Below are 17,199 nucleotides of genomic sequence, written 5' to 3' on the forward strand. Positions count from 1 at the left end.
TTTTAAAATGTTTGTCCCTGATCACCTCAACGAACATATTTGTCAAACATGTTTGTCAAACATTTGTTCAGTGTGGACCCGGCTTTACATTTGTATATAACTTTACTCTATATGGACGCATTTATGCAGAAAGGGACCAAGGACCAACTTTACACATTTTAGAGTTACAACTGCCTTCTTTTAGGAAATGAAAAGATCTATTTAACAAAAAAAGTGATCAAGATCTGTTAAGTTGTTTTTTTTATATGATTTATATAAAAGTAGTTAACACACAAAATATTCACACGTCAAATTTTATATACTAATTGATATAATATGATTTCACTTATTATCTAATACTACCATTATTTTCTTCGACAAAAATTATTTGAAATAACATTAAGTTGTTATTTCGCGCAAACACAACAATCACAAGTTCTTTGGTCAAGTTTTGATGTTGACTAATCCTACTGAAAATTAAATCTGTATTAGAAGCCAGACTAATATAATAATATTAGTCTTAATTTCCAATGAGGAATATTTACTAATAAAGCACTTTAAAAAAATAAATATCTGGGAGTCAATGTGTACTTAACAGCTAACATGTTTTGCTTCCAAAATAATAACAATTAAAGAAATATCACCTTAAATGTTCAGTAAAATTAACATTTACAAAGATATTTTCACCAAAATAAATAGCTTACCTTAAAGTTGTTGAAGCTTCATTTCTCTAACTTTGAGGATAACTTATCACTTTAAATATGAAGATCTAACTCCATATAAACTAAACTAACTTTTCTATTTATATTACATACAAAAGAAAGGTAAGTAACATCAAATATACACCTGAGGAAATATAGAATATACTTGATACCTACAAGGGTCATTTTCAAACAATTTTGCTCTTCTTAATTAAATTTAAAATGAATTGAAGTTTTTTTTCTTATATGGGATTAATGAAAATAATTTATTGTTCTTTCATCATATTCATTTGAAAAATCAGACTTGTAGGATTATTGTTAACCCAGTAATTCCAATATGTTGTAAATACTATTAATTATATAAAATGTTATTTTGAAATTAAAAAGAAGATTTAAATTTTATAATATGCACTGCTATATAAAGGGGTCGAAAGAGACAGTAGTAACTATATTTTTTGTGTGGTTTGGCTGGTTTTACAAACAAATTGCAATATCTTCAATTCTATTCTGTTCCATACATGTATATATATTATGGGGTATGACATGTAATTTCACTACAGCCAACTCTTAACCCATATGACTGGTGTTAACTCACTGGTAAAAACAGTACCACAATCACAATATGACGGAACTGTATCACAATGAAATACTGATTAAATAGTTGTAGTATTGTAATTTAAAGTGGGTTAACACCAATCACATGGGTTAGGAGTTAGCTGTAGTGAAATTGCATAAGTTTTACCTGATAAAAACAATGTTAAATCCCAAAACATTTTTATATCCTTATATTTAGTTGGAGAATTACAGGATAGGTCTCATCTTAAAGGCATGATTAATCATTTTAACTTTCCTTGTAAAACATATACTTTTTTAGCTTTTAAACAACGAAGTGAAAGGACAAGTTTACAACAGACTTTTGGAAGGTAACTTGTAGGTTTAGTAAAAATACTGAATTCTTCCATATAAAAACTTGTGACATTGGATGAAATTCATATGCAGATAAGCTGGAAATCAATATATCGGGCCAAAACATTATGTTTATTCATCATAGATATATTGTCAATGACTATTTTACATATAGAGTGATCATCAAGTTGTGCATATCAAAAGGAACATTGATATAAATGGTAGTTTCGTTGAATTAGTTATGTTGACTGCCGCAAGATAGCATTACATGTACTACTGACAACAAATTTAGGCACTATTGAAATAGATACTAGCCACATTACGTCTGTAGTACTGTTGAGTTTACTGCTTTGTAAACATTATGTTTTCTCAAGAGCAATTAATTTTTATTGTTAAACGGTATTTATCGAGCCGGTCAAATGCGCATGTTGATAACAAATTTCGTGAGAAATATCCAGATGCTGCGGTACCTAATAATTCAACAATAACGAGACTAGTCGCCATTTCCGTGAATGTGGATTAGATGCAGACAAGAAGAGAACCGGAAGGCCGGCCACCATTTGAACGGACACTAAACTGACACGTAATGCTACACTCACCATCAAAGATTTTAATACACTCTAAGATTTAATTCGGTAATGCAAAGAAAGTGGTGAAAATTTTGTATTACATACGCAGTGTTCAGGAACTAAAAGAGCCGGATAGAGCGCCTACTGTACTGTGTAATGGTTTCGGACATTCGTCAATACCAATAGTTCATACAGCTTGACAGTGTTTTTCTTCACTGGTGAGGTTTGGTTTCATCTTAGTGGTTATGTCAATAGCTAAAACACAAGAATTTGGTGAACTGAAAATCCTCCAGTAAACTCTGTATCATAACATTAGAGAATAGTGGGCCCTATTTCTTACGAAGGACTGTAGTCAGTGTTGTGTACCAAGGCATCATTACAAAATTTATTTCATTGCTTGAAAATGATGAAAGCGATTGGTGGCTGCAGCAGGACAGTGCCACATGTCCTGTGGATTGTGTTCATCTAATGACACAATGCAATTCTTAAGTGGGTCTTTTGGCGAGCGTATCATATCTAAAGGGTTACGGCCGTCATGATCCTGATTTAACAAGTCCAGATTGTCTCCTACGGGGGACCTTAAAGAAAAGATAATAACAACCAGCCACACATACTTAATGAATAGAAAATGGACTGAAAAAGTTTCATCAAACATGATAAAAAGAGTTGCTGTGAAAATGTAAGTGATTTGTGTATACAAATAATAATTAAAGTTTGTAAAATTTATTTTGTTTACTTTATTACTTTTTAATTTTTACTACTCGATCTACTATTGATGTGCGTGACTTAATGATAACTCTGTATTATTTTCATAAGTCATCCGTAATAATCCAGTTTGAGAATAACCGATGTTTCTAACATATGGGATACACCAATTAATCATTTGGTTTCACACACTTACGGCATTAGTGGAAATCTACTAAAGTTGATGTGGCAATGTGTGAATATATATGTCTCTGAGAACCCATATTGAAATTAAGGTTTTCTTCAATAATATCTTAGAAGATCGAAATAAGACTTACTCAACTCAGCTAGCAAGTTTTCAATACTCTTCTGCCAGCTGAAGCTGTTTTCTCTGTAACCATGAAGATTCTCAAAAATATATACACTTTATTGAAAGTGATAAAAAGAGTGCTGCCATGAAATGATCATTTTTGTTGTTACCTTAAAAATGTAGTGCTTGCATTGCTTCTATGTTTAAATTTAACACCATTTGCCTTGATCAATTCCTACTTTTTTATATTTGTTACAGAGAAGGTGACAGAGTACTTGTTTCGAAGATAGTTTTACCTGGTATTATCATAGATTTATCATCAGTGTAATAATTTATTTAATACTCTCAATGACTGACATTGACCATTCACACACAGTAAAAATAATACAGACCTTGGGCAGATCACAGTAAGGGTCTCTTATACATTCCAAATGAACAAAATATGCACACTATATATTGCATATAATATTGTAATCTCAAGTATATAAAAAAAATTAATTCTACACACACATGCACGCTCACCCATACAAACGCACAATAATTCTCTAATAGTTTAAATATAAAACACCAATCCCTTAAACTGGTGTTTGACACACAGCGCTAAGTACACATTAAATAACAAAGCGAACAACACAGTAACACACAATACATGGGATGTCTACCACAAGCTTCTGAGCAATGAGCAGCTCAGACTGGTGCGAAAAATATTAGAAACTGTTTGACAAGTGCCACTTCTCCAATATCACAATTATGTGGATATGTAAAACCACTAATTTCAATCAACCATGGAATTTTATATTCTTTAAATACCTTTAAAATTATGTTTAATTTGTATTATGTAACATTTAAAATATGACAATGACTTATAGGCCATAATCCTGAGGAGAGATAAGTAAAAAAACACTAATTACAGAAAAAATCTTGAGAAAGCATGAGTCTGATATTGTTCTTCAGTTATATTCTTTTAAGAAGTACTACAAGTTTCAATACTATTTTGTTGGTCAATTTTTATAAATTCCAAAAATTATATACACTTTAGTATTAATAACAACAGTTGGAGCAGTTTAAGAAACTGAATAAACTAGTGCTTATGTAAAAAACGGAAAAAAGGCTTTATCAACAGTATCTATCTAGCTCCTTCAAATTATGTACATAATACATTGTAGCGTTGATAATCTGGATTAATTGGAAACTTGGAACCGAACCCCTTCCAGATTATCAAAGTAACCAGATTTTAAAAATGAACCCATAAAGCCTTTACATATCTTAAAAACCCTCACTACAATAGGCAGTAACTAAACACAAAGGCCTCGTTAAAATCGGACACAATTCAATACCAAATCCTCACAAAGGTCGGCTGTAATTCACTATAACAGTTAATTTAAAGTCAAGCATATAAATAAAACTATTACTGTAGGCCTAGACAAAGTTTAACATGTTCTATTATTATAATTCAATGGTTAATTGATTTTTATGACAATGAATTTAACTGAACAATCAGCCCTGAAACTGCTTCCCATTTGGTACAAACCTTGCTGCAACAGATAATGTTGAATACAACTTATAAGGATGACAATATAGATAGATTACAAGTGGTTTTTCTTATTTTAAAAATGGTAACGAGTCAAATAATGACAAACCTGGACAACGATCAATTGCCTGAACAGATAAAAGTTCATTAACTTGTGCTCACAGACCATTGACCAAATAGGAGAGGCAAGTGAAATAATTTGGAGCTCAGTTTAGCAGGTTTTAAATGAAGATCTGTTAATGAAAAGGGTTGCTGCCACATTTTTGCCTTGGGTTCACACACAACCATCTCTGCTGTCAGTTTTTGACCAAAACTGACACGGTACCACTGCCTCAAGTACGTATTTACCTGACATCGCTCCATGTGAATTTGTTCTTATTTATACACATGAAAAGTATATGTAACGACTCAGATTTGACAACATTGATGATGTCAAGAAAAAACAAGGGAGGAGCCTTCGGCCATTACTGATAATGTATACTGTTTTAACAATTGAATCAACAATTGGACTAAGTATCAAGTGTAATGGTGACTAATTTAAAGGAGATAAGGTTGTTTTGTAAAAAAATGTAACATATACGTTTCTGTAAAAATGTAACTAATTTCAGTTTCTTTTGGATACACCCTTGTTCCTTCTTAGTACCACAAATCACACCATTTTTTCCTTGGGCTTTCAGGCATTCCCAACAAAAACACAGGGATGAGAGGGTGATACAAAGTGTGTGGTAATAATAGAAGTCTCCTCAGGAGTATATTTCAACTAAATATGTTAGTCAAATTGGACAATATCTTCTGGTGGAACTGTGATGTTTGAGTTCTTAAATACCTGTTTTCAATAAGAAAGATTGGATAAAGTAAGAGTAGGTAGCATGTTTTCATCAAATTTAAGGTTAATTTTTTGTTATTGACACATTATAATAAACAAACCAAAAATAATAATACAACAAAATATAATAAATAAGGTTGTATTTAACATATCCAAACAAAATTACAATATTATTACTTTCAAAGAAACAAAAACAATATAATGTATACATAACCAGTCCCTACATTTTAATTTAAAATTGGATGAAAAAAAAATCTTCTTGTAGAATGCTGTTCAACTGGCTGGATATTTTTTTTCCTTATCCATTTTTGTTTAATTTTTTTACCTGAATAATAAATAAAACTTTGTTAGAACAATTTCAAAACAAAACATAATGAAAATAATAATGCAATAAACCCAATCAAAATTAAACTTCCTTACAATTTGGGTAAAAATTATCAGGGTGGCCACTCAAAAGTTTTTTCAAATTCCCGGTTTTCCCGGTCAAAAATTTCCGATTATCTAGTCTATTTTCAAACCAAAAAGGCAACTGTAGTACTGTATTTAACCCTCAACGATGATGTTTTATCGCCACTAGCAGTATTTGCAAGAAATGCCACAAAGCTGCGGTGCTCTAGCATTTTGTCGCTAGTGATAAACGATAAATTTAGTGACGATTTATTGCTATCACCTATTTTAAGCTCCTTAGTTTTTATCTCTGTGTCGACATAACATTGTGTATACCTAATAACTTTCCTTTCTGTGATGTACATGAAAATACATGTATCCAATTCGGAAATACAAGATAACAAATAAATACCAACAAAGCGTTACCGTGGGGCAGACTGCAGCCCAGTATTGCGGGTCAGAGGTGTAGCAGTGGACGAACTTACGGTACGAGACTATGATTTCGCCGATACACAAGGTCGGTTCAGTACAATCAACAAATAAACCAAATACTTTCATCTAAACTCTACTTTATTAATTTATCTTTTGTTGGGGAGGGGAAGCCTAAGGATACCACGTTACTTCAAAGGAATTTGCAGAGATTCAGGGAAACGAATATTTTAAAAATTCCAAGTAATTTTTCCTTTTTAAGTAATAGAAATGGTAGGTTATAAAATGAGCTTCCAGAATATATTAAATTTACATAAAAATGTATGGATGTATGTCTATAGAGAATATATCTATTTACAACAACGCAAATATACAGATAAAATACGAATTAGCGATCCTCTGTTTAATATCGAGGATCTAAGCCCGCGCATAGAACTAGCACACGCTAGTGTCGAAAAATATAGACACGAAAAAAACGAACTTCAATTATACTATTATTTATAAATTACATTATTCTGTTGCTATATATTTCTAAATAGTTTTATACAGAAAGAACTACAAAAACATGCTTCACCAATCGGTAATTTGAGTACTGCCGATCATTTTTATCTACGAAAAGAAAGTGCAGACTCAGTCAGTTAGATTACAGTCAAGGACTACGAAACAACGAGGCATAAAGATCCTCATGCACTTTGGACTATTTGGTTTGAACAGTTCGAATCGTCGCCGAACGATCGTCACGTGTGTGTAGAAGTCGTTCTGGTAAATAGTTGACCGGAGAACTGATGGGAAGTCGTCCAACCAATGCCACTCTGACGACGAAAACTGATGAGCATAGCTGATTAGATCAGTTGACCGTTTGCATTATGTAGACTGGCAACAATATTAAGTTGAGTTTACACTGGCAAGTAAAGTTGCGAGAGAATTTGCACAACTACTGTAGCATAATGTGAACAATATAAGCACTTTTACTCACGAGAACTGTCGCAAGTACTTGCTACAGTTGTATCGCTGGTTGTTCCAGGAGTCAAGATGAAATCTGTTAACACACGGCAATGTTGTCTCTGCCTTGTTTATAATTAAAATTTTAATAGCCAACACTGTTCTCCAGTTCTTATAACCAAATCGGACACTGGTTGCGGCAGGACTAGCAAGAGATCTTGCACCTGTTTAGACTAGCAATTTCTACAGTCAGACACAAAACTTGTGCCATTTTTTGCCGGCATTAATGCAGTTCAGTCGAGATTTGGATGTGTCCCTGATATCAAAACATAACATCACTTTCTTTGTTTTAACCTATGTAATTAGATGAAAATTGTAATGTGTGTGAGGAGCAATCGTTCATAGACCAACAGAGGCCTCAGCCGCGATACGAGCGGTAAGCTGTGAGCGATGGATCGAGCGGCAACTTAAAGTTTAATGTTTGTGTTGTACACATAGAGAACACTCAACACTAGCCATGGCAGACATGAGCGGCAGGGCAGTAACACACTATGGCACATATCTGCTGCCAATTTAAGACATTAAATGTTCTTCCTGCTGCTCACCCCCTCATTCTGTCATTGCTGTGCAACAGGGCGCAATTGCCCCCTTCTCGACGTTACTTGTTGTAACTAACCCACTACTTTCTTCTCTAAAAGGTATCTTAATAAGCTTTGTATAAATCCAACTGACATTCTGGTGTACTCAAAAACCCGGGCTGCACCTCTTATCAAACCGTCAAAGATTATATTATTCAACGAACCGAACTCTGAAGCCTGTTTATAACACTGTACATTTTAGGCCTGTGCTATCTATCTAACACTCGTCTTTCCAAAATACTATTTTCACTAAAGAATAAGAGTTGAACAACTTCGTCCGGAGACCCCAATTCAACGAATGAATAATACTTATATACAAAACAAATCCGTTTGTATCGTGGTTACTACCGCTCTGCTGCGTTAACTCTAAAAGTGTCCATGCATTTAGTGCCGAAGTCCGAAATGACAGGTCGACCGATTTTAATTGTCCAATGCATTCTTACATATTTTTGTGGGGGGGGCGGAAGCTTACCATGGCACAGTAGTAGAACTAACCAAAATAAACTCACTATGTTATTGGAGGTAATCTTAGATCAACCGGCATCAGATGTAGCTCACGAACATATGTTGATCTTCATTCACAATTTCACAAACCACGTCACGTAAAATACGATGTTTCATGATTAATCAGTTCTTGATTCAAGAAGCTGTCAAATTATGTCTTGATTTTATAAGTTCTAGGAGACGCAAAAATTATATTTGAAATTTTCCCGGTTCTCAGAAAAATTCTCGGCTAATTCCCGGTCGGGTGGCAACCCTGATTATAACTTATTCAGCTCAAATACAAGTAACAACATTTTCATGAAAGTAATTATTAAAGACACAAAAAATTAAACTATGCATCAGTAATTTTTTTAAATTGCAACAAAAAACATTTTAAAGGTAAAAATTCATAAAACATAGGTAATACAAGGATAATAAACACATATAAAACAGTTACACAACAAGATAAAATTTAGAAAATATAAAATAAAACCCAATACTGTTAACCAAAATTAAATTATAAATAAATAAATTATAATGATCAAAAAACGTGAGGATGTGTGGTAAGTGAAATTTGTTAAGTTAAAACTTAAATCAGGTATGGGTGATGACTAATTGAATAGTTTGGAATAATCAGATAGTACATGAATATTTAACCATTTTTATATCTTTATCTAATGATAATTTGAATAAAAATAACTGAAATACTGTTTAAAAAATATCAGATACACAATAATATGCTTTCTTAACCAATATTATTAATTTTCTCAGGACACACACTTAGAAATCTGAATGATTTGTTTTCAAAATTCAATTGTTTAAGAAGAGAAGGAACCAACTAACTGATCAGTGTATTATGCAATATTTTAATTTATTGAAATTAAACAATATTTCAAGCAATTAAAATTAAAAAGTGATCTACTTATGTGTGTTTGTTCATGTGTGTGTGCGCGCACACACGCAAGTGTAGGGGGTGTAAGAGGCTAATAGTCATTGTAATATTTAAATAAATATGTCCATTGTGTACCTCTTAACTCATTTACCACCCAGACAACAGTATATCAAAATGTTTATTTACGGTGTTATCTAATACTTTAAATTTATCTGGATGTTGTAAATTTTTTTAAAGGAGAGGACTATCCCCTTTCATACCATATTCTGTCCATCCTCATGCCACTGGTCTGTGCCGAGGATTTTATAAAACAGAATAGACGATACAATACAATGTCAATAGTACAAATAAAAAGCGCAACGGTTACAGACAGGATTTTAACCTGCATTATTTTTGATTTAGACGCAAAGTTTGACGTCTTAGACCATGTGGCCATCGGCTCTCCAGATCTAGGATAAATAGAATAAATAAACTGCTGTTTATTGTATTATTTATTGTTGAATTTTTCTTACAAATCCTAGATTATTTATAATTATTTATTGAACTACATTTATTATTGATGTTAACTAGTAACATTGTTATTTATTAAAATAACATACCATTCCTTGTTTAGAGTACCTACTAATTTTTACTCTATATACTGTTCACTTAGTTATCAAAACTTAATTTTCACATTTAAATGATGTGGTATGTTTAACTTTTAATATATCAATACATTTTTCAACTTCTAAACCAAATAATTAACAAGTCACAATTATTAGTTTAATTGGGTTAAGTACATTTAGTACGGACACCATTCTTTGTATGTATCTACACTCATGAATAAAAGTAGCTATGGTGGACGGGTTGATTATATGTGAATGTTGAGTTTAGATAGTCAGTATAGTGGTATAGTAGAGTCAGATTCCAAACGCTGCACTAAGAGGAAAGTGAACTGGAGCTAAACTCAACATCCACATCATGAATAAAGATTATTTTATTTAAAGCGATAAAGATTTATTATAATATTGGAGACATCTATTTACATGTAAATAAATACAGATGAAATGATCTTTGTCATCCCAAAAATTTATATTTTCTTACTCATTAACATTCCTTAAATCATTGTATAATATATATGCTGATACCACTTGAATATTTGAAAGGTTTAAACAACAAATGTTCTGTCATCATTAAAAGAATAATAATGAAATCACGTCCAATCTGACATCAAAATCTCACAATAATCACACACCCCCTACAACACTGTGTTCTTTAGAATAAAATTGATGAAATCTGAATTTTGTACTAATGCATATTAAAAATAAAATTATTAAATAGACTAAAACAATATTATCTTTGTTGCTGCGAAATTTGTTTGCTAAAAAAATAGCAACTTGTATACAAAAGCAAAAGCAGGGGTTTAAAAGGTGTAAATAAACATACCAAGAAAGAAATTTATTGTTTGCTGCTACATTTCAAGATGAGTCAATTGGGCCTAAATCTTTCACAACATTACACTTTGACATTACAAACTTCTAGAGCATTCTGTGTTAAAAACAAAACACACACACACACACACACACACACACACACACACACACACACACACACACACACACACACACACACACACACTTTCTCTGTAAACATTCAAAACAACTCTTTATTCAAAGTATATTTTAATCTGAATTTATTACTCAAAGACAAAAATTAAAATGAGAAAATCATACACATACATATAGATGTATACTCACGGAATCTGACTTGCGATCGTGGGAGCGAGAAGATGACAGCCGTCTTTCCGTTTGTTTGATGCTCATTGAACCATATGATGAACCATTTCTTAACAATTTAGGACTCTCTTCTGCTGCCTGCACCTTTTACAAATTATCAAATTAAAAATTAATAAACCATAAACTTATTTTTATTACGTACAAATTCTGTTTGGTTTCGGGTAGAGGGATAGTTGTAAGTCATACATCATTGAATATAATTTTATTATAAGTATTTCGTATATATTTATTTTACAATATTTACTTTATTTAAGAGAAAATATAAGAGAATTTATCTACAACAATAATTGGCTAATAATACAAAAGAGAGACACAATCCTCCAAAGAGTACAAGGAATACAATTTCATGTATTCAGCCAAGAGAAGGTGTTGAGAAAGTAGAATTTGGGAGAGGTCATTTACAAAGACATTGAAAAGTATAGGGCCAAAATGAGACCCCTGGGGAACCAGAGAAACCAAAGCAGCAGCTGACCTTGAATGCCATAAGACTCCAATTTTCCTATGAACAAAGAATTACATACATGGTCAAATGCTTTTCAAATATCCAAATAGTTCGTTGACTTGCTTCTACTCTTCCAAAGATGAGATGATATGGGATTGAATCATGACCATTTTTCAGTAAAGGAAAAAGTCTTGATAATATAAGCCTCTCAAATACTTTTGCAATTGTAGGCTGAATAACTATTGGCCTCTAATTGTTGATCTCTGAGGATGATCCAGATTTGTGTATTGGGACAATGTAACTACACTAAAAAAAATTAAGGAAGATACCTTATTTAATAGATTGGTGGAATAACAACTGTAGATGGTGAGATAAAATGTGCATGCAATATTTCATGCATCCCTTGGTCACATCAAGACTAAGATCTTCAAGATCTCATCACAGGAGAATTTGCAACCAGATAATTAGTTGTTATTTAAAGTTGGATTATTATGAAGGGGAAGATCCAGTGGTGGCTTGAACAATGAAGAGAAAAAAATCAGCAAATGTGTCATATTTCTCCTTGTCCTCGACCAATATTGCACATTTCCTGGTCATCACAGACAGACTTGTGGAATTTCTCTGATGCAATGAAGAAACAAATCTCCAGAAGATTTTAAGGTTGTACTATAGGACATCCTGAAGATGAGAAATGTATCTATCATAGCACAGCTCGCCAAATGACTTGTGCACACATAGCCGGAAATCTATTATAAGCCAACATTTATTTGGGTTTAACGTTTTTTTACATTGTATATGCAGAAATTTCTTCTCTTTAACCACAGCCTTGAGCTCGGAGCCAAACCAGAGAAGTGGAACCAATTCTTCTAAAAGGATTGTTGAACACAGCCGCCCTAACTGAGTTAAGACAGAAAACTTGATATTTATATAATTCTTTGAAGATTCAGCTGAGAAGTCAGTTGCCACCAATATTCATGAAAAAGACCAATAGTGTTGCAACGTTTGAAATTTGGAATATGACTACATGCAATGAACTGAGGAATATGGCGTGGTACATCAATTTTAATGGCAGGATGATAACAGTCCTCTCAAATCCAGGGAGATGATATTCAAGAAACAAGGTTGAGGATTTGAAAAAATCTACATTAAGTATTAATCCATGAAAATTACTGTTTTTTGGATTGCGTATTATACTCAACTCAAAGTATTATATAAATCAGCTAGTGGATGAGACAAAATTGGCAATTGAAGAAAGATCCTCCCAAGGGGCATTAGAAAGGTAAAATCCCAACAATAAAAATTATAAAGAACAAATCACATATTGCTGCTTTTTCAACTGCAGTGCAGAAATCAGCTTACATAGAGGTGACAGAGTATGGAGGAAAGTAGACCCCGCAAAGTAACACTTCAAATCAGGACTAATTTGGCAAGAGATTAAAAAACACCCAATATTATGTATTGAGGTTTAGATCTTAAGTGCGGAGAATTTATTACTGACAGTTAAGAGAATACCACCAGCACTTAGTTTGCAGCTGGTGTCAGGTAAGCGATTCTCTTGAAAAACCACAAAGCAATGAGCTCTCAACTCAAAGTCACAAATGTCGGGTGTTAGATTATTTCAAGTGAATACAACGCATTATGCTAACACAAAGAAAAAGCAAATTGAATCTCTTTAAGTTTAGTGCGAATGCTATTTCTTCTGATAATACACAGAGAAATCACAGGATTTTCAACCAGAGCTAACTAGTTATTTTGTTCCTTCTTGGTGATGATCTTGGGTATTTTATTGTGAGGTTCTTCTCCTACTATTCCATCCTCACGGCATATAATGCACAAAAGGGTCTCAAGGTTTTCACACTCACTAGCAGTTCTATCCCTAGATATAGATACATCTGGGAGATTAAATTGTCTTCAAATTTGGTCTGGGAGAAGGCTTTAAGAAAAGCTGAGACCAGCTTGGGCAATAAAAACCACCTTTATAGGACAAGACTTCTTATTGGTGAACTTCCCAAGTCTGTAGAAGATAAAATAATCAGGATTAAACTCAATTATTGATTTGAGATGGCTAAGATCGTTTTCTTTCTTCTTTAGTGGTTCAGCATGCCAACTTTCAGGTATATTGTGCAATATGAAATTTTTAGCCCTAATAGATCTATTGTTAATTTCATCGATAATATCTTTAATGGATAAGTCTTGTGTTCATATTGCAACTGTCAAATAAGATTACTGAAATGTGTTAATTTATTTTGAATTTTCTTAGGTTTAGGTTTATCATACAATATTAAATTAACATCTGTTCAAACCAACCATTTATCAATATTTCCTTTCCTGTTATAACATTTATTTAACAGCTAACCCACAAACTCCTTCTGAACTGTGCCCAATAAGCATTTTCACGTGTCTCTCAAAATGTTTCGAAAGAGTAGTCCACTAACAGTTTTCTTCTTATTTTAATAATTACAATATTCTAACCAAATTCCAATCTGGATTCAGATCTAATCACAGTACCACTACAGCCTTATTGAAGATTACTGGTGATATCTGATTGGCAATGGACAGGAGACTAGTGACAATTTTGATATTATTTGATTTCTCCAAGGCCTTCGACTGTGTATACCACCCCCTCCTCCTTATCAAATTAAAGAAGTATGGTTTCTCCGATGGTTGTGTTATTTGGGTCATGTTGTACCTTACTGGACGTCAGCAATGTGTGAAGGAGGGGAATAAATTGTCTGACTGGAAACCCGTTACGCGGGGGGTCCCACAAGGCTCTGTACTTGGGCCTCTCTTATTCTCACTTTATATTAACAACGTCACTTCAATTATAACACATTCAAATTTTCATCTTTATGTAGACAATTTGCAAATACACGTTCACTGTTTACCAAACGAACTAGCTACTTTTGTGTCACTACTCAACTTGGATATTGAGGCCTTTAACTATTGGGAAATACAAGGACTGAAACTAAATGAAAACAAAATGCAAGCCATGATAGTTAGTAACTTTAGAATGATAAACCGAATTAATCTTGAAATCGCACTGAAACTTAAACTTAACAGTTGTGAACTAAATTACCAAAACAAACTGACAAATCTCGGACTCACTCTGAACAAAAATCTCAAATGGACTGACCAAGTTACGATAACGTGCAGAAGAGTCTTTGCTGGCATCCACAGTTTGAAACGGTTTGCCTTGTACCTGCCATTCAATGTTAAGGTGATGCTCATCACAACTCTTATACTACCACACTTTGACTACTGTGATGAGTGACATGGCCGTTGAAAAATCGGACAGACTCCAGCGTGCTCAAAACTACTGTATTAGATTTATTTTTAATCTCAGACGTCATGAGCACGTTACGCAATATTTTCAGCAATTGTCATTCATGAAACTTCATCAACTACGTAAATTCTGCATTCTTTCTATTCTACATTTAATTATAAAAACCAAACATCCTGTCTATCTGTCAGATCATTTCAACTTTATCTCTGATATTAGTGAACAACCTACAAGAAGGGAAGCCACATTACTATCAATTCCAGTTCATTATTCAACCATTTTTAATAAGTCCTTTACTGTTCAGGCCTGTCGCCTTTGGGACACTCTCCCCGATAATATCAGATGTAATGAGGGCCGTACTCGCTTCAGGGCGGGGGTTAGGGGCTTGCTGCTGGGGGGCCTGTGGGGGTGACGGGTGGTGCTGCTTATTTCAGTCATGTGGTTAGAGGGTGTGTTAGAGTGATTGAATGTTTCTTGCTCTTCATTTTGAATTATCTTGTATTTATCATAAAATGTATAAAGTTTGTCTTTTGTATTTTAAGTATTCATTATATATTTATAAATAGATTTTTACTTCAACATAATTTAATTTTGTAGGTTAAGCATTTTAGTTTTTTCTATTTAAAGAATAAGTTAATAATCACCACAACTGTATAAACTATTGTAAATTTTCTGTATACAATATGAGGTTGAGTAGTAGAGAGGGCTTAATAGCCCTAACTCCGTCTCTTTAATAAAGGCATTTTTCATTCATTCATTTCATTTTATTTTAATTTATAACAACTGGTAATCATTATTTCTTCGACCATTTATATAAATGCAAAAGAAATTATAGAATTACATCTACCAACGTATATTCAAGATGTTTTTTTGTATACTTCTACAACTGAGATAAATAGAAATGATATCATTAAGTACAACTATTCAGGATATTAGGTTTATGACTTTAAGAATTATTATGGAAGACAAAGACATTTTTCGATTTCTTAAGAATATATTTTTGAAGTATTAGAAAATACGAAAAATAATAACATGTTTTAATTATTGAATTTCTCTAATATCATTTTCGATCACATCATGCACTAAAAACTTCTTTAAAACAAAAACATGACAAGTTGAATTTTTTTACAACATTTTGAAAATCCATATTGATAATTATATAATTCTTTGAGCCAGAAATATTTGTTAAAATTTTCCTTGTATCATTAACAAAAGCTGGTTGATTATTTATAAACCCTTTTGGATGATTGTAATATATACATCCATATTTTTACAGTAAACTTTCTTAAAATCTTAACACATCTGATCCATAATTCTAAAAAGACCTCCGGAATGTTTAAATTTTGTAATTTATCTGGATAATAAGTACCATTTAGTTTTATTCTTTATTTTTTATATTCAAACTATAGAAGTTAAAAGAATTTTTTAATTATTTCTCTACCTGTTTGAAAACAATAAAAAGTTTAGGATTAAATACATTTTTATAAACATTTGTAATATTGAATAAATAAGATCCAGAAATTCCTTTCTGTTCAATACATTAACAATCTTGAAATTAAACATAATATTTTTAACTTTTGTATTCTAATTAATCAATTAGGCTGAACTGGGATAAAAACTTGTATTTATGAATTGTAATAAAAATGTATTTTAAAAAATACAGTTAACATTTCCAATTTGTTGTTTTCCATATTGCATCATCAGCTCTTATAAAATTAATATAACTTTCTAGATCAGAATATTTACATTCTTTTAATCCTAATCCAAAATGAGATAAATTTTAAAAAGCTTCAAAACGTCAAAGTTTGAAAGTTTATTCAAATCCACTAGAAATTTGAGAAACAACATCCTTTAAAATAACAAATGGTTCCTTTAATTGTACTTAACTAACCACAATTTTCAATGTTTTATATCAATTTACTAGGTTTTCTTACTTAAATCTTAGATGATAAAAACTGTATAAAATTACCAACTAATATAACATCATTTGTAGCAAGATATGCATTAGTGTCTTGTTTTGTTTAAATACCAGAAATATAAAATTGAAATTTTGTTGAACAAAAATTACCTCCAAAATCAATATTAAATTTAGTTATTTTATGCTTCATTAAATGTTGTTTACCAATTGGATAGCAATTTTTTAATTTTGGTCTTTTGATATTGCTCAAATACTTTTGGTAATTCATTTATTTATTTACAAAACATTTCCAAGATTTTAATATAATTTACATAAAATTAATATAAGTTTTTATGAGAAAAGAAACCATTTTAAATAAAATAATGTAATTTATTTATAAAATCAATATCATAATTTTTAGGATTTTCTTCTTTAAATTTTTTTGAGAAGTGTACTTAATACAGGAAAGTGCTTCAATAATTCTAAAGAAGGAGACCACACTCAACATAATGTCGGACAGCCAAACAG

At 32.0% G+C, this 17,199-nt stretch overlaps 1 protein-coding gene across 3 annotated transcripts in view; it reads right to left on the reverse strand.

Annotated features, from left to right (window-relative positions):
* Window positions 1–17,199, reverse strand: part of LOC124369323 (RNA-binding protein 26) — a 126,344-nt gene that overhangs the window by 95,143 nt on the left and 14,002 nt on the right. For 2 of the 3 annotated variants that reach the window (XM_046827275.1, XM_046827273.1), the window contains exon 5: window positions 11,014–11,136. In XM_046827275.1, the coding sequence (XP_046683231.1) occupies window positions 11,014–11,136 (123 nt within the window). The remainder of the gene's footprint in view (window positions 1–11,013; window positions 11,137–17,199) is intronic. The other variant, XM_046827274.1, reaches the window with a different exon arrangement.

This window comes from Homalodisca vitripennis, chromosome X (assembly GCF_021130785.1).
Source record: "Homalodisca vitripennis isolate AUS2020 chromosome X, UT_GWSS_2.1, whole genome shotgun sequence".
Lineage (NCBI taxonomy): Eukaryota > Metazoa > Arthropoda > Insecta > Hemiptera > Cicadellidae > Homalodisca > Homalodisca vitripennis.